Source organism: Tubulanus polymorphus, chromosome 6, assembly GCF_964204645.1.
Source record: "Tubulanus polymorphus chromosome 6, tnTubPoly1.2, whole genome shotgun sequence".
NCBI lineage: Eukaryota > Metazoa > Nemertea > Palaeonemertea > Tubulaniformes > Tubulanidae > Tubulanus > Tubulanus polymorphus.
In genome coordinates, this window is record NC_134030.1 from 3,014,087 (window position 1) to 3,040,375 (window position 26,289).

At 38.1% G+C, this 26,289-nt stretch overlaps 1 protein-coding gene across 1 annotated transcript; it reads right to left on the minus strand.

Annotated features, from left to right (window-relative positions):
- Window positions 1-1,384: 1,384 nt before the first annotated feature.
- Window positions 1,385-20,094, minus strand: LOC141906802 (ATP-binding cassette sub-family G member 1-like). Its single transcript, XM_074796183.1, has 14 exons — window positions 19,705-20,094; window positions 14,410-14,448; window positions 11,854-11,971; window positions 9,976-10,165; window positions 9,276-9,421; window positions 8,594-8,717; window positions 8,063-8,177; window positions 7,216-7,517; window positions 4,986-5,087; window positions 4,536-4,704; window positions 3,575-3,675; window positions 2,953-3,108; window positions 2,452-2,570; window positions 1,385-2,107 (listed from the first exon to the last, which is right to left on the minus strand). The coding sequence occupies exons 1-14, from the start codon at window positions 20,018-20,020 to the stop codon at window positions 1,879-1,881; spliced, it is 2,226 nt and encodes a 741-aa protein (XP_074652284.1). The 5' UTR covers window positions 20,021-20,094; the 3' UTR covers window positions 1,385-1,878.
- Between the last annotated feature and the right edge of the window lie 6,195 nt (window positions 20,095-26,289).

Here is a 26,289-nt window from a genome sequence, read left to right on the forward strand (position 1 = left end):
TTTATATCAACTGATTTTTATCGTTTGTCATGGAGGAGTGATTAATTATTTATTATCATTTCAGACTAACCAAATGTTGTTGCAACCACCCGAAATATTTTTTTATCTTAGTTATCTTAGTGTACGTTTTCGAAGTTATTGTTCAATCGATGCTAACACATCGAAAGCAAATACATTTCGAGATTTATTTTTGACCCACCTGCAGCAGGAGGCAAAACGCTACAAGCGCCATCGGTGCGAACGAACCGACTTCTATGAGTTAATGCAGCCGCAGCTTAATCCGAACAAAATCAAAACTTTAAAATAATAGGATTGGACCCACTGGTCAAATTTAGGAGATAAAAAACGAAATTGATTTAAAAAAATGAAAATCAAAAGACTCGACTATCATCGGATGACAGTGCTCTCTAGGGAGAGTTTTAAATGTCGTTTCATTGGATTCTTGATAAACAAATTTCGTTTTTAATCTCATAAATATGTATTCAGCGGGTTTTACGTCTTATTACATCAATTCTGCACGTCTGAGAATACGGGCTTTTCTTCTTTTTTACGTAACAAACAATGAGCGTTGAACACGATATAATTATTCGTAATTTACAGTTCAGTTATTGCACAATAGATAAAGTTTTTACGCCAATTGATCGGAGTTACCATTTATCGCGTATCCAGACCGTCTGAATAAATAATAGGTTTTTTCACACACTAATAAATGCTCAGAATGTATTAAAATTCATAGTAAAATAGCGAAAAAATCCACAAAAATTAAATCACAGATATACACAATGATTTTGAATTTAATCTGAAATGTTTAAAACGAAAAGAAAGATCGAATAAAACATTATATAAATGTTGAAAGTTACAAGCCCATTTTGAGATATTGTTTATATTACTTTTATATACTATCTTTGATCCTTTAAAGTTGTTAGTAGCATTCATTTTATGAAGTAATAGATCTTGCGAAGAACGATTACACCCATTTGCTGTCGATGGAAGAGTCTCCTGGCAAACAAACAGCTCCCAGGCATTACACACTCTACTACAACTATTCTTCAAGCCTAGAATTTTCACATAGCAGGTATTATTACCTGTATATGTACAGTATTTACAATATATGGATAAGCGTCAATGAAATATGCCACGAAAAATTATCACATCTAAATGTTTCACTGTAAATTTTCACTTTAATATTGAAGAATGTGGGATCAAAATATCACATATCGCACGACGAATCAGAATCATCGCAGGCAACAAGACGACGAAATTTACAAATACTGTTTTCCAATCTTTTCTTTGTTCATGGACAAACGCCCTATAATTTTGACTTGTCGGGCGCAGTACTTTATATTGACCGTCAACACTGTGACTGTCAAATTTTCATTTGACGTACTGTGACTACGAAATGACGCGTAGTTTCTAGTAAAAGCAAAAGTTCATAAAAGACTAGTTTTCATGAATCTTTGGTAAAGCCACATCGATTTGAAAGGCGCGGATACTAGATAACCATCGGTTTGATGGTTATGATAAAAACTCTGATGATTCTAAATATCTTTCATCAGGAAAGTACGTAAGTTTGTTTCTGGGAATGTTGATACAGAATATTTATCGAGACTCACTCATCCATTTAACCCCAGAACGATAATCAGCTCTCATTTGTTAAACGATATATACGCAAAATGGCATTAATTTTGGAGTCAAAAATGCAATAATCCCTCAACTAACGCTTTCTTATATTCTATCAGTTTACTATAGATGCCAAGCAACATCGGTTCTACGTATGACGAATATATTGTAACTTGCGTCCGGTTCGGCTTTCAAACGTCAGTCCGGTTGATTTTTGGTCCGCAATCCGAATCCGACTTTTAATCATCGCCATTTCCTCTATCGTTGGGCTTTCACTCGCCATCGTAAAACGAGGTAACACCCGCCTCGAAGTACGACGAAAAATGCACACAGCACAATGAAGTCTATATAGAAACGGGCGCTGTCGACGTCTAATTCTTTCAGTACGTCCCCGGCTTTACTGAAGTGACAATACTTGTCAGTTTCGCAGTACAGCGGTTCTCTGTCGAATCCGTATATAGCCTGCAACACACCCTCGAAAGAATACCTGAAATTGAATATACAACTTTGGTATGAACAGATTTTGAATACTTGAAGAGTCCTTAAAGTGTCGAAAGTAATTTGTTATTGGTGTTTGTACACATGTATAAGGATCACTGCAATGCCAATCATGATGAGATGATGAGCACATTTTGAAAATTGTCCATTTTATGTTACGGGCGCCTCTGTAAGGATAACTGAACTGGCAAACATGTTTCGGAGTTTGTGACGATCAAGAAGGCCTGCCACTTCACTTATGTACATTTAATAACGTACCCTTTTAAAAAGACGCTATCTCAATATGCGCCATGATATTTTAGGGAATAAAAGTTTAGGGTGCTATACACCTACCTGATGTAAGACCCGTAAGAAAGCCATTGAAGATATTTGGGAATTGTATCAAAGTTAACGAAAAATCCGGAAAACAACAGAATCGGTATAGCTGTCACTGGACCCAGGAATACAGCAACCTACAACATCAAAACGATAACAATGATAGAATGAGAGCTGCAGTAAAACCTTCACTTTGAGATTGACATGATTATGTTGTGTCAGCTGAACGATAATCCTTTACAATGACAGGACGAGAATCCTCGTCAAGGATGGATCTATGGTTATTTTTGGGGAACCACATATGCTGGACACTTTTTTTGCGTCTTAAGTGGTAATTCCGAAAAGCTTAAAAAATTCTGAAATTCATGTCTTCCGATGCCATTCCCAGGCATTCTAAAGTTTGATCACGGATCATGAGACCGAATCAGATAATTCAAAAAGATTTCATAACAAATGTGTGTCAACAGTTTTGGGCGCCTTGAATCCACCTCGTCTCGTAAATGTGTTTATAATGAGTACCTGTAGTGAGGTGGCGGCGCCTATCAATAAGCCGAGTGACTGAGCGACTAGTGCTGTTTGCGTGGACAACGTTAAAAACATCACAAAGCGAACAAAATCGTTCGGTTGATTCGTCATCCAATAAACGATACTGCCGTACACTAGAGGATAGAAGATCTATAAGACAAAAAAAAGAAATCATCGATACAACTCAATAAACATATCTATAATCATAAATTGAGAAAATGATTTAAAACGATAAAGCAATTATGTATAATTATTCGATAAGAAATCAATCGCGCAAAATCGTTTTCATGGTATACATCGTTTTCTTTTTATACAAACGCACATTGTTAAACGCTAATGCACGTCGCTGTAGTGATTGGAGTTACGGTGAAGAAATTCGCGAATTAATACGTCTCGTAATACATTCAAATAACGTGCTTATTGCGCTTAATTCCAGAACCTCCTAACAACAGACAATACAGGTGTGTAAATCTATTTATGATATCTTTGATTTGGTAAACGGGTGTGGTAGCTTCAAGTTCAAGTTCAAGTTCATTTATTTCATAGAAAAGAACGTACAACATAAGCTTCGGTGTCACTTTCCTATACATATGGATAATAATGATATGTTACGCACCTGGAACGGCATGTCAGCCATCGTCTTGGCAAGATAATACGCCTTCAAACTGTACCAATAATTCATATGTTCCTTCACAAACACTCCCATCTCAGTCGGGACTGTAAACATAACATGTTTATTGAAATTGTATTTAATCCAATTCTATTCATTATTACTGTTACACGCTGACTATCCGGGGTGCGATTGAGGTCAACTCGAAGTTTTATTGGTCTTTAATGGATTTTAAGTCGATATACGGTGACTCAGAGACACCAATAGCCTCTACCAGGCCTCCATCCGTCTGTGATGTTGATGATGATGATGAGAGACCAATTTCACAGCCATGGCTTAGATTTACGACAAATCTAATACCATCTTAGTACTAATGGTCGATCAAACAACTTGAACACCAGTCTTGAGCGCATTTTGGACGGCACGTTAGTTACGACTGTGCAACTGGGCCCCTGCAGATCGCTTAAGATTACCAGCAAATCTACGAGCACTTCAGCAAATCTCGATCATTACGCAATGCCTTTTTGTAACTGCGCAAATGCGCGATTGACACATTTAAAATGATCGTCAACACCCACTCGACATCGTTTCTCTGAACAACGACATTTTTTTAAACGGTTTCAACTTAAAGTTCGTCGGCACACAATAGATTTTCAAATTTCTACTTCGCAGTTTTACATAATCCTGTGCACCTAGTTAAACATACATTTCTCGTGAATAAATGTAAATAATGAGAAGTGGTAACCTAACCTGTCATACTTTAAGATGACATAATGAAGCTCTTATTGAAGCAGAATCAAAGCAATTCATTGACTCCAGTCCTTTAATGAGCTTAAACTTGAATTCTTAATTTGACTTTTTTTCTAATGTGCCAATGACATTAAACGCCAGACGACCCTTGAGAATCGCCTACTATTTAGTATTTAATGTCTAAAGCTGACGACGTTCGAGTCGCTGTTACACTTACACGTCAGAACTGTCGGCATGAGAGCCGTGAACATCAGGAACAACATGCAGAAAAACAAACAACCCGCGTTGTTATACGCCTTGCTGGCCTCGTTGCCGATCTTGAAGTAGAGAAGACCAATCAAAATTCCGACCGTTAAATGTGAAAATAAACGCAGCCTTGTCAACGTCTGAAATTAGAAAAGTGCGTTTAAAAATTCTGTCGGTGCTCGTGTACTGAAACTCAGCGCGGATCAATTACAATTTATATCGGGGAATAGTAAATAGCGAAAGGAGGTTTCAGTTTCATGGATCCGCGGTTAAGTTGATAACGTGGTACTTTGACGTTGCAGGTGAAATGAAACCCGGTTCGTACAAACAGGAATGTCTAAAGAGGAACCACAGCAACGTTGTAGTCAGAAGGGAATGTAATTCAACTGATGAGTTTGTGGTCTCTGCTCATAAAACTCACCGTATCGCGTATTATGGAAGTGAACGTTCGCACGAACAGAATCTTGAATTGAGTCAGACAGCTCGTGTTGAAATTATGCGTATCTATATCGCTTCCACTTTCCTGAATAATCAAACGAATCGAACAAAATATTAATTTTCATTTAAAAACTTCCGATACTGTCACTTTTAATATTGTTGATTTGGTTGCTGTTTGATTTTCGGTGTTCGATTTTATATTTTCGTCAAACAAACTATATACACTTTCTATACGTATTTCTGATTTCAAATCAAGCCTCTAAAATGAATCTATCTATTTGCAGAACATCACTTTCATAATAATTATAATCATGCTGCTTGGAAACTTTGGTTTCATTCAAAACACGACAAAACACTTTCATTACAAATTATCATCACTATAAAACAGACTTGACAATGAATTTTTGCCGGTCAGACAAAACCAAAATACAGACTAGTACTCGTACTTCTATAGACACCAATCAATCATGAATATTGTAAACTAATGTTTCAACTGAAGAGAGATGCTTTGAGAAACTATATGAGTAATATATACATGTATATATTGAAAAATTCAACATATTAAGTACCAAATAAGAGTAGGTAATTTCGTTTGGCGCGTCCATCCTATACATACCACTTACAGAAGGCTTGATAATAGAAGAAATGCGTATGAAAATGACTACGAATGGTTGCCGAAAGCTTTTCTTGGGTTTAGAGCAAGATTTCGAGCAAGATATTCATTTCAAGAAGAGAACTATAAACATCCGCGAAAGTTTTAAGAAATCTTGATAAAATGGAGTCGTTATAGAAAAAAAAAACGATTTTTTGCACAGTGCACATTCCGAATCACTTTTGCATGCAAAATGTTCCGAAAGTAATATACAAACATACACGGGTACAATAATAATTCAGCAAAGGACAAAAATACACGAGAAAAACTTTATTTTGAATAAAAAAGAAAAAAACACGCACAGAACTTTTACAATTAAATATTGTGAACCCGCTTTGAAAAATGGTTCCAATTTGACAAATTACTCCTGACATTTGATTCAGTCAGATTGTTGTGTATTTTCGTTAGATCCAAAGTCATCGTTGTTACTAGAATGGGATACCCGTGTTACCGCTATCCCACTAGATGGTGTGTCTGGCAGTAGGACATAACATTTCCATAAAATTTCATTCAGTCAATCGTTATCTTCTTTGCGGCAGTTTTGGATAGGATTGTATTATACATGAAAATAAATTCAACATTAATATCCTACTGGACACTAGCGCGCCTGGTGGATTCTCACTTGCCATAAGTGGAATCCTAAACTGCACAGCAGCTGATGTCCTACTGCACACCTGCGTGCCTGGTATATCAACACTTGTAAAAAGGTGGAATCCACGATTACAGTAGTTGATGTCCTACTGCATTCTAGCGACACCTAGTGGATCCTCAGTTGCCACTAGTGGAATCCACAATGTTGCAGTAGTTTATGTCCTACTGCACACTAACGACACCTAGTGGATCCTCAATTGCAACAAGCGAAATCCACAATTGCTGCAGATAGTTGATGCACTAATGCACACTAGCGCACCTGGTGGATCCTCGCTTGCCACAAGTAGAATCATCAACTGCCACAGTAGCGGCGTTGTCGGGTTGTTATTCACAACAGGGTTTTATGTTGGTTGTTTTGTGGTGTTTTGGTGATCGTTCATAGAGATTAAACACCGATATTTTATTATCGTACATGTATTTACCGTGACTGATTTCGGACGCAGCAAGCCACTACTGTCACGTGATGACGGAGGTGGAAGCGGCACCTGGTGGTGATAAATTACACTCATATATGGACGAGATGATTTTGACCTAGATCGGGTAATCCGACATGTCGAAAGAAAGCTCTCTAAAGATGCAATAGCGGGGAAATGGTCTTCCAAAGTTCTACCAAATGATTGCTCAACCTCTGCTTATATTCGGATGCTGTTTTATTGGAGGATTATTTCTTTCGACACCGGTCTTTGACACCACACCCACCTTATTTTAAACACAGCAGCACATTGCATTTTTAAATACACACAAATATAGGGTATTTTAATCAAAATAATCAAAATAATCCTTATTACCGGATAGGTTAGTCGTAACAGCCCAATAGCGGGTTAGACTTAGCGAAATCACCGTTTAAAACCCAACATGCAAGCGAGGAGAAAAAGGTCTAGGATATGAGGCCATATAATATCTTACTCACGCTATTTGAATCGTCGTTGAGAAGTCCGTTAAGTTCGGCGCCGGCGCCAGGTAACTGTAGCGGGTCGAGATTTATATGTCCATTCGTGGCCTGTTTATTTTTATTGTCCGCGTCGCTGTTGTTTGTGTTGTTATCGGTAACGCCCCCCTCGGCAATGAGATCTACTCGCTGTAACGCGGCCAGTTCCGTATTACGAGGTTTTCGATAAGCTTCTTGAAAGATATCACATTTGCTCATTTTGACGGCAGCGACAAGATTCGGTAACTTGTCGGCTCCGTGTTCACCGCACGCCACTTCCATACCTACAATAGAAGGAAGGCATAGTATAATAACGTACGATACATCGAACTAATCTTCACCCATCACAATCAGTACATCATCAAACACTCAAAAACATAGAAAAATAGTGGTTTAATTAAGGCTTTCGTGATAAAATCTATCAGTTTTCCTATCATAAAATCTACTTAATGGTCGTCTCAAGGGAACTAACACAACCCTGCGAGCGAGGAAAAGCAGTTCGAGCCCTCAAAAGAGAATGCCCACCACAGCAATGTATAGATGATATCCCTTCCCGAGAGACAGATCTCCATGCTGAAAGATTGACCCGTCTGGCAGAGGACCGTCTGCAGTGCAGGCTGCTAATAAAGGATGGCAGTAGTTGGAGGGATGATGACGGTGATGATGAATGGTCATCACTGTCAATGAAATTTAATAAGTTCTCAGACTTCGTTTCGATTTTAATAAGATTTACTATAGTGGGTATAAGGTGTTGTTCTGATTATCGGGAATCTGCGAAGTAATGCGATAATTAACAATATCGGTGTTAGTTATTGATGTAGAAACTTACAGAAATCTGCAGGATTGTGATATGAAGGACAGACTAGACATTGAGAACTGAGATACGGCACCAATCCTGCCACATTTCCTCTATAAATGCATTCACCATCCGCCAGAAAATACAACTGAAAATATATATAATTATTTAGATTAGATACATGTTTTGCATAGTATCTAAGGTATCGTGGTTGTGGGTTAAAATTGGAATCATTTCAAGGGGTCGTTTACTCATTTTCTTTTTAACTCGAATAACCGAATGTAGAACGCCGACCAGGGTATGCTGCTGCCCGCTTGAATGGCACATAAAAAGCTCGACATGAAAACCACTTCATACTGCTCTTAAACGTAAGATGCCTTTTAAATTCACGCCTCTTCCCTCCATATAGTATGGATTTTGAAGGTATATGCATCACAGCTAGTAGAGCCACGGGAACTATGGGCTAAAAACCCGAAAATGCTTTGCTAAATCCGAGTCAGGCCTGTGCCCCTTTCGTCTCGCTGTTTTTATCGTGTATTGGAGATCGGACTAAGAAGCACTTACATGATCGAACATTTCGAATAGTTTGGCACTGGGTTGATGTATCGTGCAAATGATTGTTCTGCCTCCTTGAGCCAACTTCTTCAACAGGGCAACACACTGAAAGCACGATGCGCTATCCAGACCACTTAAAAAGAAAAACAACGACAAATAAAATATGCGTGTTGTTCAGGAGTCACATTGTGTTTATAACCCCTAGGTTATAAATAAATAAGTGATTACCTAATTTGACATATGTCCCAAATTGACAATAAAAGATGAGAGATTATATACATTTTGGGTTTTTTTTTCCAATGTTCGCGAGGTTCCGGAAGGGAAACAATTGTTAATTGTTCACTATCATTTTTAAATCCTGTTTTCCGCATTTTGCAACGTGAAGTAGGCTTGTTAATATACAAGTTTAATCAACCAACATAGAAATGTAAACCTTACATATTTCTATGAGTTCAAATAAAGTTCTTGATACTTAAGTAGGTATCTATTCGGTACATATATTGTATTTATATCTATTTTGACAAATAGTATTTTATTTGTATACTGTTCACAATAAGAGCAATACGAAAGACACGCAATTTTATCAAAAGCTTCCGATTTCGATTGAACTATGAATCAATAGACTTGTAGGTACTTTATTTCTGCAAAAGAAAAAACAGAACTGTTTATAAGTTTCAGATGGCAGACGTACCTGGTCGGTTCATCAAAGAACATCACCGGCGGGTTGTTCACCAGTTCTAATGCTATCGATAGGCGTTTTCTCTGTCCCCCGGAGAGATTACTGGTGTACGTATCTTTAGCCTCCGTTAAACTTAGCATATCCAATATCTCCCCCACCTGCAACCGAGCGATAAGCAACAAATTCAGCAATAATCAGGCATTTTCAGGAACAATCTCAGCTAAAACAGCTTAAAATTAAAGTTGCAGCTTTGAATTTCGGAATAATCTTGAAGACAAATATGAATGAGAAATGTAGGTGCTACTGGCGACCAGTAATACGGTGCTGAAAACACTAAAATCCCTAAGATCAAGGAGATTAGGACTAATATATGCAGCAATTATTTTCGCTAATTTAGGGTCTATACATCGTTGGATGTGAAGTACAGGTAATTATTATATGCATTGCTAGATGTTAGAATTATTCTATGGAAAATATAATGAAGTATTCAGAACAGATTAAAACAGTAAGTTGCAACTTAAAACTTCGGCGTAATCTGTAGCTGAGATCATCGCATCGATAGAATATATAGCGGGGATTATACAATCCTCGGGAACTGAGATTCGTCGTCACCGAGGTTTGGGATATCAGATGCCTAAGGGTAACTTTGATACCCAATATGTAGACATGGATAATAACCGATTGAAGTTGGTATTTACTGTTGTCTACTTACAGTATGCTTTTTATCATCTGACGATAGTTTCTCGTCCAGTTTCAGGTTTGCTGAACACATCATCGCCTCCTGGACGCTTAAATGCGGTAACAGATGATCGTCTTGCATGATGTAACAAGACATTTTACGGAATTTCCTCAGATTTCGCTCTTTGCCGTTCACAACTATATCGCCGTTGATGTTTTTTGTTCTGAAACGTATAGCAGATATTGATATGATGCGACGACGATGTACGAACCGTTCCCTCCATCGAAACCTTTGGAGATAGCATCATATATCGCATCAGTAATGGCATACTCTTCCAGGGCTGATGTCATGTTTCATAGTATTATTATTCATATCCACAGCTGATTGTTTTTTTCTGCTGTTGTTTTTCTTGTAGTTTTTTTTTAAATGTATGTTTGGGTTCCTATCGTCTGGTCAGTGGGTATGGAGATAATGTGCGGTGTGGATAGTGGATACAGCTTGAGACCTTAGAAGACTCTGCATGCGTCAACCTTTGGCAACATTTATTGCTTACTTAATACTAATAATGTCCTTATGGACTTCAGTATTATGTAAAAAACAAGGAGAATAAACTTCTTATATATATATACAAAAAAAAGTAATTGCTTGCTTAATGAAATAATAATATCTTTCCATATCAATAATCGATCAGTTTCGACAGAGATTCAACTACTATAAAGCCAAAAATCAAGAGCCGAGTTTCGACAATCCCAGGAAACTGAGACTTGTTGTCACTGAGGTTTGGGAAGGATCTCTAGGGGTAACTTTGATGTAGACATGGATAGGAGCGACAATATTCTATAAGGATAAAATCACGACCGTCTCGTAATATCTTACACATACGCACGATTTATACTCTTTGTACATTTTCGGGCTGTATATAGATTGTGTTTGTTTGACCCTGGGGGTAAGTTACAAATCGATGACCTTTCTTTCAACTAAACTATAACGATGAAAATACGATTGTTGTTTTCTGAAAGTTACAGTATATCGTCTATCTTTAGCCGAACACGATTCCGACATTTGTTAGATAAAATGACCGGCGCGGTCAGCTTAAAATACCCAAACAAGTGTGACATTTCCAGTGAAAGCCAATTTCGTGTACGCTTCTGAAAGATTTCCGTCAAAATGGGATTCAATGCCACGTCACCCGTCGTGGAGTAATTAATTTAAAAGTCTGCCTGATATTGATCGCCTTTCACCCGACTCAAAAGGAAAATGTTTCTTAATTAAACTACTGTCTGTCACACCTACTCTCCGTGCGACGTTTTGGTCCGTAATTTCGTTAATAATCGGTTTATCTACCTTTATTATGCATCAATTTGTTCAGTGAGGAATTTGCATTCAGAAATAAACAACAATTTTCACTTCAGTTGTTTTTGTTTTCATTTATGAGCGATAGTTTACTCAGCATACGCTCGCGTAATGCTTAAAAATCCGCTCCGCGGACGCTCGGAAACGTTACAGTGACGTCATCACCTGCTCATTAGCATATCAAAATACAGTAGGTGGCGCCACGTGACGGGCCATAAAAGCCGTTTTTCAGCATTACGCGAGCGTATGCTAGGTAAACTATCGCTGATAGAAGAAAACACAAACAAATTTATGCCAGTTCATGATTTATTTCTGAATGCAAATTCCTTACTGAACAAATTGATGCATAATATTTACAGATCAACCGATTATTAACGAAATTACGGACCAAAACGTCGCACGAAGAGCATGTGTGACAGACAGTAAGATATTTTTGTATTCATTCTGTACGCGGGTGACAACATTCCGAGTTTTTTTCCGTCAGAAAAAAATATTTCGCAAAATTCTAAACGGTTAAGAATAGATGAAAGGTTATACATGTATATAGCCTATACTTACCGATATCCTGCTAGGATATTCATTAGAGATGATTTGCCGGCTCCCGATGGTCCCATTATAGCCGTCAGCTCTCCCGATAAAAATCGACCAGATATGCATTTCAGTATCTGTTTCTGGCCTACAAGTAGATATGCAAAGAGTATAGAGTTTCTTTATATGGAAAATATCGATGATGCGGCAGGGCAGAATATACAACCAAGCGCTGTAAAGAAATTACAAATACATGATAAGGATATTCGGGTAAAAATTAGATTCCAATCTGGTTTAACTCTTTCAGTCAAATATAACTCATAACTGATTTATATGGTGATCCTCGGACCCCCCAGTAAGTTCTTATTTCTAGCAGTTTGAATTTAACGACGACCAACATGATTTTTTATTTAGAGTTCAAATCCTAAAATAAATGGCCTTTTCTCTTTAGAAGTTGAAATTTTTAGTTTCATCGACATAAGGAGCCAGCTGGAAATCGATCCAATCATGACGGAATATAGATTCCCTAGCAGTCGGACAGCCAATAGTTTAAGAATGGCCATAAATCCAGTTTCTTGCGTACCACCGAATGTGGACGATACGACAAAAGGTGCCGCGTTCTAAGCCTAGAGGCCGCATTCAAATGTGAATTTCTTTCGTAAAACGGCACGCTCAACTTTTTCCCGGAGATTCTGTACAAATAGATAATCATCGTTACAAATTACTGCAATATACACTTATGTATGTAAAAACACGGGCGTTCAGAGATAATCATCACTTCGTGTCAACATAAAACATAATATAAACATACATTGCAATGATCATTAAACAGATGATTTCACTGCCTTCAACAAGTGTTCGTATGCAATATCGTTATTGTTGTTATCAATCTAATTTCGTGAAGTATATACACAAACTACAATAGATCCTATACTGGAAACGATTTTGGTTTGGTTTTGTACAAAAACAATCGCAATATCTAAAATGTGAATTGTTGAGACTAATAACAATGATAAAATCTCAATGACAATGACGTTCTGTTAAAGGTTTATATCAACTTCTGAAAATCGGAGAGATTTTAGTCGATGTTCTTATATTTTTCTCTTCAGAAAATATAATTCTTTGAAACTCTCAAAATGGCTTTTAGTTTCTGCTAACACTAGTGATAGTGTTAATACTGTTGATGTATTTCGTGGCGAAGTCTCTGAGTTAGTCGCCCGAATGAACGACTCTATAAACTCTGACCTGAAATACGACTTTATTGAAGCCTCGTTCGTTCTGTTGTGTATGAATTCATCGATTCCCGTAGGATACGGGATGGTTACCAGGCAACGCGAATAATGAAATGACGGAGATAATACGGACGATTGCTTTAGTGCACGAGCACTGAACTCCGCTCGACAACATGGCAACCGAGATCCACCAGCTTTTACCACATCAGAGATTGTGTAAAATTCAACCGCGAACAAAGCTGCCATATGGCACCAGGGTCAATTGTTACATTAATTCGCGCTTTCCAGTACGCAACATATCGAAATTGCTGAATTAAATCGACTGAAAATGTATCAAATTTTAGCATTTTTAATTTCATTCATAAACCACACGTAAATCGTGCGTCACACGTGGATAAATGATAATTCCTGTCAGACACAAACAAAGCGGATTTTGTAGCTCGTGTCAGTAGTGAAAATGTGAAAGACCAGAGTCTTTTTACCGTATACCCCTCAAACCGAAGCTTTGGTAGAAAATTATAGATATTGTCTCGTTAGTTTTGATAATACACGACGCGAGATAGCAGCTATATTTGGCATCACAATCCACCGTGTAAAACATTAGTGTAATCAAACAGAGTAGACGGAATATGAGTATAGCAATTATACTGACACACAATTTGATATGATACAATTAGAAAACTCGATATTTGCAACAACCCGTTTAGAATTTCGGAATGATACGAGTGTTCGCTTCAATAATTCAATTCATCGTAATTTCAAAGCGATATTAGAATAATGAGTAACCCGAATAATAGCATCCAAAAACAGCAACCAGTTTCACATCACTGCACATTCAAAATTAGTTCATTTTCAGTCGTTTCGGCTATGAACATCAATCTTTCATAGAATTGTTGAACTGAAAAAAGCCGATATGTTTTTCAATTTTCACCCATTGATTATTATAGATATTTCATAGCCCGTTTATACTGGCTTCGGGTATACATTATCGGAAATATTATTATCTTATATATTTCAAGTATTGGATATTTATGACGCCCGGTCGGGCGGGCACGAGAATATCAATACATATACAAACGCTTTTAATGCTGCAATTTTTTATGCATTCATTCAAACCCAACGACAATAAGTAGTTAGTATTTAAGTAATAATGATCGAAAGCATTAGGATTGAGTCGAGCAACGAAAGAAAAGAATATGTATATATATAATATATGGTTAGATTATGGGTAGCATAGATTTAAAGCCATCACCGAAAAGATGAACTGATTCTAGACACATTCAAACAGTGAGTTTGTATTAGACACCGTCACCGTTAAACAGAACGTGTTTGTCCTGTTCGTTATCGCACTTACCATCGTCGTCTTGGCGTTTTTTACGAAAAAACGGTAAACCTAGATTGGTGAATAAACGGTGAAAATTTACAAAACAAAAAAAAACAAAAGAAGAGAAGAAATTAACGCGAAGAGAGAAACCACGAATTACAGGACTCTCAAATCAGATCGGTATATTTACTTAATGGATGCGGAATTGATTCGTTACGTTCAAGAAAATTTTCAAATATTCACATAACAATGAATTACGACAGACCCTCATTTCATGCATCCCTTAATTAAGAAATTCTATTACAGAAATTAAATCACGTTAAATTTACAATGCGTTATTGCAAATGATAAGTCATCAGCTTTAATTTCTGCCCATAAATTCGACGATGAAATATTATAATGTCGTTGTTTGACGTAGATCTTATGCAATTGATGTGTGTTCGTAAGAACATCACGCAAAATAAGGTTTACGACTGAAAACAATAGATTATCTATCAGAAACAGATGTTACCAGGGTGTTCCTTACAGTCACATGGCGTCTCGTGTCTTTTCTTCTTTGGTGCGTATGCACTTATCAAGGGCTCGTTACATTTGATAATGAGTCGGTCCACTCTCAGTGACCACTTTCTATAAGTAGGGATAGTGGGCATTGTTAGTGGACCAATGTGACCAAGAAATGTGACAAGCCACTGAGGTATTTAGCATTCCTTATGGCCATTTCATTTCGATTAAATGAATTTTCCCTTTTTCTCTATTAACTCTAGTTTTATTTTTCTCCATGCCGGCACCATCCGACGGTGTTACGATTCCAGATTTTAGATTTAAGACGCGAAGTCGCACTGGTGAAATTGGGAAGCGGGAGGTTATAGGTGATAATACCGATAATCAATGATATTAACACGATCTGAGTGGATTCTGATTCGTGTCGACAGCGCTACGGCGCTGGAGCATGGAAGAGACTTGGAAGAGACTCTTGGTCTTGTTCAACACCAATACCACCTGATAGGTCGAAAAGATGGGCGATGCCTGGAGTCCCCGAATGATCAATTCTATTTTAGATCTCGTGATTAAAAAACAATTGCAAAAATATACCTTAATCATATTAATCTTAATCTTGATAATTGAAAATTATTCGAAAGCAATTACTCTAGAAATTACCCGCATTGATGAATCAAGCCGGGCGATTTCTAAATGACGGTTAAAAATACGATTATTAATTAAAATTGTTAAAACTATCTCATGTGATCGGATTTTTTCCTGTTGGTCGCGCATTGAATGTGTCGATATAGAATAAATGTGAAATCGGTTGTGAAATAGACAGCTGTTTCAATCCAGTACGCTCGCACTAAGCGTTCGTTCGTTCGTTCGTTCGTTATTGCGCTCAATACATCTCAAAATAGACGAACATTTCTACGGTGTAAATATCATTGAGCAATCCCTCGACACGTTTGGTCTTGTTATTATTACTAACCAGGTAAAACCAATTTCCGTTCAGCGCTGGACATCGGCCAAAACCCTGCAAATCGATGCGTCGAAGCTCAATAGGTAGATGACCGTTTGGTATTTCAGATTTACGCACTATTCTAAAACAATTTATCTTATTTTCGTTCGTAAAGCATCGAATAAACTGATTGACGAACGAACGCAACAGCGAATGAATACTTGAAAAGTGAATGACAAGAACAACGTTGAGAGAATTGATATTTTACAATGTTACTCGTTGTATGTTGCATTTGACGAGTATTTCATTACTCAGACCTCATAAATACTGTACATTTTTAAATGTTTGTATTACCAGCTTTTAGTTTTTGGTGACGGGAAACTCCGCGAAATATACCACTTTCGCATTGATGAGGGTGTTAGAATTACGTAAGTTTATGGTCATTGTGAGAACTTTTATATATCATTAATGGAAAAATAATGTCAAGGTTTGACATATTGCGTGTTGTATGAAAGGGTTTATCAAATTAGAGCTACGAGCATTCTATCAACAGACTGGCGTTTCTCACTGTATCTCGATCCAGGCACCGCGAGGATTTTAAATGACCAACTGCGCCTATACAGCGCGACGGTTTTCAGCGCTGAGTCGAGTTGAATCTCTAATTTTCCAAGGATTATCTCAGCCAGCTAAATGAGTACTAATATACCCGTATATAGTTAACATCGAAAAATATAATGATCAATCATGTCGTGGACTGCGCAGATGGTGACAGCGTCTGTCGGTCGACCAGGCGGCGTTGATTCAAGTATGGGTTTATGGGGGTCAGTAATCGGTGACATATAACAACAACCGACCACTCGATAGACAAAATCGAAAGTGGCATTCGTCAACTCTTTTTACAGTTTCTACGAATACTAGCCATTTTTTTTCTGGGATTCGAACCTGATGACACTGGATGTGTACGCTACGCGTCACTCGACTCAGTCGAACCTGATGGCATCGCGAGACTCTTCCACGGCACAAAACTGTATTCTCCACGAGGATAAAATTTTGTAGAAAATATTTGAATTTTATTTTGTCAGTTGCTTGGAGCTCCTGACCTGACTTTTCACCGCCACCACAGTCCATGCGCACTAACTTGCAAATTGCAGTTTTAAATTCCATGATTAAAATTGAGTATACAATATGTTAGTGGAATTGATTAAGCGGCCAGATTTGCACAAATCATCAGGTCACAGTGCACGCACTATATTCTGATATATGTAGCATGTATCAGAGATTTGCGTAGGGTAACACCTGTTACGAATGTGAATATATGATATACACTAATTAATACCATCCACGGGTATGACACAACTCGAACTTCGATATATGATATGATTAAGGATTTACTCTTGAACGGCTCCATCTCTAATCAACAATCCGATTATCAACCCCTGTGGACAGTCATTCATTAAACTCTAAGTCGAGAACAACCGTTTTTACATTGGAAACTTATTGTCATTGTCATCAGTTGGTATCATCACCGAGGCTTTTAAGAACAAGGGCCATCCGGAATATCCGAATAGGGGCATCACGATGTTTGTACCGATAAATCCTCCTGCGAAATTATTTATTCTGGTTTTGGCCATCTTTTTGGCCACCTTGTAACATATTGCATGACAGAATTTTCTGATTCTAAAATCAATTTTTGTAAAATATGGAGCAATTATAGATTATCAATTATAGACCAATAACGCGCAGGAATCGATGACGTCACAGTAACGGACGTTTCTTTGAAAAAGTGATGGGAGAAAGAAAAGTGTATAGACCTTTAGACCGCGAAGCCATTATTTTTGCACTGGTCGGCCCACTCTCATCTAATACTCGCCATACTCTTTAGAATGTTTGTCTAAGATGATTACGCAACACGCAATCTCTTGCTCGATATTGTCGCAATTAGTAATGTAAATATATATTTATTATTGAATGCTATGTGAAACTATGGAGTCTATAACGAAGAATCCGTGGTTTAACCTATCGTTTGCTAAATTTGTTTTAACGAGATTCCGCTGGAAGAATAGAAATATTTTAGATCGATGGTTGATTTCAGTTCACCCAGTCCTGGGAGTATTTGTATCCACGCTGATCTTCATCACTCTACGATCTTAGTGTACCCGGCACCTGTGGTAACGTCAGAAACTCTTGGTGAACATTGCAGTGGAGTTTCAGAGTGCATCAAGAATTTTAAATCTTTGTGATTAGATGTAATGACGTTCAAAATTGAGTAAATCATGCCCTATATGTGTGAATTCTATTATTGTATACAACTGACTGTTGAAAATTGGTAATAAAGAAAAAAAATTTCGAGTCGAGTTTGAAAATTGGCGTGACGTTTTTTCCATTGCTGTGAAGGTCATCGACGCCACGTGTCTAGGTCAATACGACATTTTACAAATTGCTTGGCCTTGACGACGACAAATAATATACATAATAATGTGACGTAATGCGCAAACGATTCTATCAGATCGATAGAATTATCATCAGTAACGATTGATATTTGTTACTGATAGAATCTCGGTTGTAATATATTTACATCTAAGCGTGGAAACTAATTACCGAACTGGCCTTTATATATATATAGGTGCATACCGCATGGACTTTACGAGGAAGATTCTATGCTATCACGTAGAGCGCGTTTGAACGGAGGTTCGTTGCTGATTATCATTTACTCCTGTTGATCGAACGCACACAGATGTGAGATCAATTGAAGGATCTCTTCCTGTATTCACCCAGTTTAATCATCACCTGCATCAGTTCGCCAGTACGACGCTTAGTGCAGCCGTACTAACGCGTTCTCTCCCGCATCGAAAATCGATAATGCTGCTGACTCGTCTGTCATTTTGAATAATTTATGAAAGAGACGGAGCCCCATATACCGGGACACACCGCCAGGAGAAAATATCACTGCCGCCGCATACACTCATATCTTGAATATAATGGCATGCATTACATTATCACATTGTGTTGAAATACCTCGTCGAGGTGCGCGTCTTGGGCTTCCGAACAATATCATGAAAATCATTCCGATCATGAATTTCACGGGTTCCTAATTATTTGTATTGCAAAAGAACAGAAAATATCGACAAAAAATTTCGTAAGTTTATCCAAGTAAGAAAGAAAAGTCGATGTATTAACGTTGTGGTAACGCAAATTCGTCATTCTCGGTAATAAGCCGTTAGTTCTAGGAGTCAGACACTTCTAGGAACTAACTGATCCTGCGTGATTATGCGGTTAGACGACGCACGATTTTGCATATTTCGACTACGATCGTGGTCTATTTTTGTCAACGTTAATTGTAGGGAAATTTCCTAAAATAGACGAAAAATGGGTTTGTGTACTATCCGAACTTTAGCCCGATGGCACATTATTCTATTTGGTGAATAGGGACAAAGGAAATTGCGGGTGACACGCGTCCTAAATATCCAGTCACCTGATGAGCAAATGCTACTTTGTCTTTTTCCCACGTCACGCGTGTGGGCCGGGCCTGAACCGAATCTCTATATTACAGAGATAAATCATTCACAAACCATTTTACGAAAACCAGATGCGCCGCTACAAAAAGTTAACAACGCTAAAAAATTCACGCCTCGCAGGCTCGATAAAAATGCCGTAAATTGGAGTAAATATTGATTGAGTAAGCGTTGAGGTTCAATATCTTTTTTTAATAAATGAAAAGCAAACAACAGTGAATTAAACAAGTCAAAACCTTCTCCCACTGGGACTACACGAAGACAATGGAATTTAGTGAAAAACCTTCATAAAAATATTTTCAAATACTAACATTTCCCTTTTTTGGCAGATGATGATATCGAACAAAGAATTCTAACATTTAGCATAATTACCTTTTTTGCGGCCGAGAGATACGGAATACGTTAAACCTTTGAATTCTATGTCGACCGGTCTTTTCTGAGTTCTTTGTAAGAATTTCGTTTTATTATCGCGACACAAATTGTCAATTTTCTTCAATCCGTAAGTCGGTTTACATTCGTGCAATCCATTGTTCTGAATAGTTGCTCCGGCGTCCGAATCTCTGACCGCCGCCGCCGCTCCGGGTACGATTTGTATTTCGACGCTGGGTACCGGTATAGTTTGGGCGGCTTGCGCGCCCTCCGTGTCGGCCATAGTGTTCTCCGTTTTCTGACTGTTCGAATCAACCATAACGATCCGCGCTAAGCATAATTACAAACGATCCACTCGCCTCGCAGCCTAGAGCTGGTATTGAGTCGATAGAGTGGCGCGCGCGCACTCACTCGCTAGCTACCGCCGCCGTATCGATGAACGAAACGGATTTTGCCTCAAACGTCAATATCTCAATAATTAAACCGTTATAAACAATCACACGACGCCGATAGCGCGAGATATGTCGACGTTAAACCAGGGTATGTCGAAATAGTGCTGCACGTGTTGAATTTTATCGCTATTTCAAGTGATCTCAGCTGTTTTTTAAACTATAAATAAAAAACCGCTTTGACAGCTAGGCGAACACACGTGTGCGTAATGTTTATACTTACACGACCAATGCGCCATCTACAGGAGTATTGATGTCGAATGAAAGAAACGACCGATCGCTATCCTCACTTGCCAGGGTTTACGAATTTCGTGGTCATTTTACGAATTCTATATTTACGAAGAGAATGTATGAATTATTTCTACAATTGATTATTTTGTCGTAACAAGTTACTGTTAAAACGCCAGAAAGAAATCACGCTTTTCCTAATAGGACCGAACTATTTCAAGTCGTAAGTCGTGTATTGCTTCGATAGTTGTAATGTCTAGTGTCACATTTGGATAATATGTGTCTCTAGTAGTAGTCAAACGGTCGTTTCACCGTAGAATTATCGGCATCTCCTGGCTGCATCCCTGCCACTTGCCACCAGCAGCAGCAACAGCAGCGACAAAGATACGGTTGTAAACAGCTCGAGTATGGTGCAGCACGCGACGGCGCAGTTTTGGATTTCACACGATAAATCAGTCAAAGGTAAGCGATTGAAATTAGAGAAATTAAATCGTCGATTACATTGACGACACGTTAAAACATTATCGAGCAATTCAATCACATCAGCGAAAAGCCTATTCGAGAATCGATATCATTTGAAATGTTTCACAGTCGAAGGCGTTATGAATTGATTGACGAGTTCGCTTTATTTATCGGGGAATCGACACACGTAATAAACACTCTTTCTTTTAATCAAGAGACCGTTCAGTCAATTTCTATCAACGATATGAATATCAAACGACGATTTCGTTGTTTCTTGCATCGATGAGATGATCAGAGAATGTATGAGTGCACGATGAAATCGTCGAGAACTTTTACAAGTAGCAATAGATTTATCGCACATACTTTTTGACAGATTCTGAAACTACTGCAAACTTTCACATATTTTCGTGTCTTCTGATACGTGAAATGATTGCGAGTAATGATGATTAATAATTTCACGCGTAGAATCGTAACGATACTCGTCGATGTTTCCCTGCGGGAAAACATTTGCGTGGATATCATTTCAACATCGGTGTATGATTACAAATACACACGCGTATATACATATTTCATCTTGCGGCGAAATCAGCCGTGAAACGAAATACGTAGCAAACGATTAAAGTAGTTTATCAATATTGATACGCGAAAAATGATCAACGTGCCGTGGAAGAAAAAGCGCCCGCAATGAAACAAAGACATTCTTTCATAATTTCTGGCGTGTGTGAACCCAGTGAACCCTGACAAATAAACGATTATAATTTCTTAAATGATCAGTGGATCATACCTTTATAAATAAAACCAGCTCACTAGAAAACCTCGCCATCAGGTCGTCGAATCGAAGGTCGGGTCAAATTTTTTAATGAAGGAAAATCCCCGTTTTTAATCTATGTGAATTTTTTTATCGTGGGATCTAATTCATTATTCAACGTCCGAGTGTGGCTCTTGTCTGTTTCAAAGCGAACACCGGGTTCCATTACTCAAGAAGTCAATTATTCTGGTATCAAATATCTACTGCGAGGCCTTGAAATGACCGGCACAAATAGGCAGCTGAACTGCAGGTTTCGATTGAACGTATCTTCCGACTCAACAATTGCAAATCCGGATTACAAGCTCTCTCGCGGCAGCTTCTATCTTCTATCGGTTTTACAGATTATGCTTTTCCGAAATAGGCAGGCCGTAGGGGGGGTTAACCCTCCATTTGGCTGATAGTGGTACTTATTTGATTTAAACCCCTTTCCTTCTTTACCTTGGGCACACTTTCCACGAAAGGGCACTTTCATTGACGCAAAAAGGGCAGTTTCCATGCATAAGAGGGAACCAGAAAGCGCCCTTTTATATCAAATAACCCCCACACTTTAAATCTGGCTACGGGCCTGGCTAGAAGGGGAAATCCATAATCGGTAGAGACCAATCCAAAACCTGCCTAAAACATCGCTTTTCAAGCCATTTTACACTGTCAAACAATTTGAAATAGACATTAGCTACTATCGTATTAGTGAAGATTGCACAGTCTGCATGAATTGGTATCGTGACTGGATAGTGAAAGCATAGACAGATATTTGATCAATTAACTTAATTGATGTGTACGACATTAAACGCATTTATATATATGGGTACATCGGACCAATACGTGATTCAAATAATGAAATCTAGTTTTGCGTTTATACAAGTGTTAGCGCTTGTCACGAAGCAACTTCGCCGAGGAGGTTTGCAGTTTCGTGTATTTTGTCGCTACCATCCTGTTGCTGGACCTGAATTTTTCTAATTAAGGCCGCGACACGTTTCTGCAATTGAATGATAATCCGATTTGAATAGCATTGACACGACGACGACGACGACGATATACCCGCCTAGAAATTAAACACACAAGCTTTGACTGCTTTTGAAAATCCACTAGGGATTGCACAACCATATACTACTTTATCGGGAACTGCGTTAGAAATAACACAAATTACCAACTAATGCTTTTACATTATGTAGAGACCTATCTTCTTTGGGAATTCGTGTTTGTCCGAAATATCTCAATCGGTATCTGTTATCTGCCTCGATATATCGGCAAGATTCACCAGGGATTGCACCATCATTACTAGTTTATCAAAAACTGCGCCAGACATGACATAGAATATCAATTTTACATCATGACAATACTTTTTTTTTGATGGAAATTTATATCAAATATAAATTTTCCTAAAGGAAAATAAAACTTCATGATGTGAAATTTTGTCTGAGATATATTTCTCTAATTTTCTTCGAAAAAACGCCCGATAAAAAAGTTCTACGTTTCATAAACCCGGGTTATACAGTCGCGTGGGTTGAATTCGAAAATTCCAGGGTCCACGTTATAGAGGGTCTCGGGTATCTTTACAGAAAAATAGGATAGGATTATTACCTGAGTGGGAACAGCTATGATAAATTGATTGTTCGCTAAGGTGCGTGTAACATGATGATATTTCATATATAGCCAAGAAAAAGACGCACGAACTGGCGACGACGACGAGGAAATAATGAAAATCCGGAGTCTGCTTCAAACATTCGTCAGGAAATAAGGGAAATTCTTTTTCTGTCATCTCTCGCCTACTTTTTTTTCAATAACCACCACACGCGTGCGTCAAAACAATTTTCGCAATTACCGGCTGCACCTACGTGACGAGAACCGACCGACTTACGACGTCGATTGCTTAGCTCTGATTTTGTGAATAAGTTTTCTGTTCTGCTTTAAAGTACTTAATGATAAGATAAGAACCCACTATTTACATCTCTCATACCCGATGACGATCCTTAGTCAACGGGAGAAACGTCGTGTATTTTCTATCAAATAAATTCTTGAGTTTGAACTTTGAATTCTGTTTATACTGGATTTTATCATCTTTTTTCATTTTAGTGGATCTTATCATCTGTTCTCCACGTTTGACTATTCTACCATACTTGATGATATTTTGTTTCTTTAGTCGAATTCGTTCTGAGTGTGGGTTTTGCTGTTTTGAACATATTCAGAATGGATAGTTTTCAATTCGATTTCAGACCTGTCCGTATTGAGGCTCGGAGCCAGTCGTGTACTCACTACTACTCAGTGAATAATTAATGGTGAACGGTGATAGCACTCATCAACTCAACACAACTGAAGATAATGACACTTTCATCTCTCGTGCATGTCAGAAATTCCAGGCAACCGTCACAGGAAACAAAGACAATCAATCCATCTTTTCTCATTGGACGTTGAATAATTAATAGTCGCAGAATTCGTACCCGTAAACATACCACACCTTACCCGTTACAATCATCACTAGACTGACTAGATTCCTAACTAGAAAACCGATTCTCCGAAAGTGTCATCGAACTATAACTTGCTGGAAGAGTCGGGGGTTCGTCAGTTTAAACTACTTGTAATACATGCCGAACATCAAGAATGCATTACCAGTATCCACTCGTATACCCTACTCGTGACGTTCAGGCAACGACCTCAGCCGCCACTACCGGTGCAGCCCGCGGAGGGGCAGGTTAGCTTCATTTAAAGGCCCTAAGAGTACCCTACTCGTGACGTCCTAGCAACTACCTCTGCTACAGTTTGGGCAGCCTAGTAGCAGGTCTGCTCTGCTTGGAAATCCTCCGATCCTTTGTTAGGAGACCGTGACGTGGCTTCATAAATGAAGAAAAGGCTTACCACGTCTTATCATAGCTTCTGGTAGCACCACGATGTTTAGTTCTGTGATGTCTTTACAACCATTTATTTTCATGGACTGCAGCCAATATATAGAAGTCTCCATCCTCCTCGGTTTGTGAAGTGATCACGAATCCATTACCAGTTCCCACGAGTGTCTCATGTATAATGAATACCTACTTATAACATTTATTACTTATTTCTGTTTTCGCCCTCAACCGTGACGTCACTCAAACTGAACAGCGGGAAAATCAATATCGCAGCCAAATCTATCGACTTTTCATGAGTTGAATCGTTTCGCTGTAGATTCCCAGACAGTCTGATATTTTCAATTCCCCCGAGAATGAATATGGAGTTGATTTGTATATTTTTGTGGCGCCAATCAAGGGTCTGGAGGTAAACTTCTCTTCTCTCTCGAACAGGAGATTTCAATCTCGTATAGAATCATCGCGCTCTGTTGAGTAGATCTCGTCGGCACCGCGCGGGTTTATTTAATCAGCGCAATAATTCAATGAGCGATGACAAGATGCGGTAAACCGTCGCGCGCGCATTAATCCGTGAATTCACGCCCGGTGCGTTCCGAAGTCAAATTCAATTGTCTCGTTTATTGAAATAGAATTACACGAATGATAGACTGAATCTTGGTACGGCTACATTTGCCAGAATCGTAGATAAGGTTGATTCTCTGCGACCGCCAGCGATATCCCGTCGAGATTCACACTTTTAGAGCAAAGACTGATGGGGACTAGTTGCACACCGCCGCTAACCACAACGTAGTCGACTACGTGCACTCATGCAACTGATCGTGTAGTGACGTAAGCAGTCCCGAATCGATGCTAAACGCCCGCCTTAACAGACATTTCTTTAAATCCTATCTCGATGAATCATTCTTGGGTCCGTCTTTTTTCGATCTGAAAATAGGGATTGTCCCTGTTATTTATTTGGTTGGTAAATTTCGTTTGATTTTTTGATTGTCCGTGTTTTAGCGGTTATCTCCTTGAGCTAGGGGTTTATTTCTACGATGATATGTAAGGTAACGATTAGTCATCTCCAGGAATACTTGATATATATATACGTAATAATTCTAAAAAAGCTAATTTTCTCTTCTATCATTCGGTATAAACAAGTCTCGTGCAGCACTTCAAACCAAAACAACGTGATTATAGTATTTCACAGGATATACTTAAATCACTTGTGGCAAAATCTACAATTTTATCGTTACTTTGTTTACCTCGGAGGGCGTGCATTTACCAGCGTCGTATCTATTAACCGTATGATATAGACAGTGGTATAATCTGTATATACACGAGCGCAAAACGCTTTAAATAAACTCATTAGAGCTTCAATCAAAAGCTACCACAGTCTATAAAAACACTTACCACCATCTTTAATGTATATTATTATTCCACGATACAAAATAAAAAGAGCCCGAAATTTTTCCTCGGGCTAGTATTCGATATAACGACTATACATGTAGTGCCATCGCCAGGAAAACATCATATATTTATTTTTCGTATAAATTTTTTACAGAATTAATGAATAAACATTCTCTCTGGGCAATACATCATTCTTGGAGATGACTACTAGGATGTAGTTCGAAAGTGTTCTATAAAGACTATCATTGTCTAGAAATTAGTAGTTCTAATCAATACGATTTATTGAGCCTGAATAGAATACAAGAAATAAACCTCATGGATTTACATTGAAATATATATATATATATATATATATATATATATATATATATATATATATATATATATATATATATATATATATGTATGTATGTAT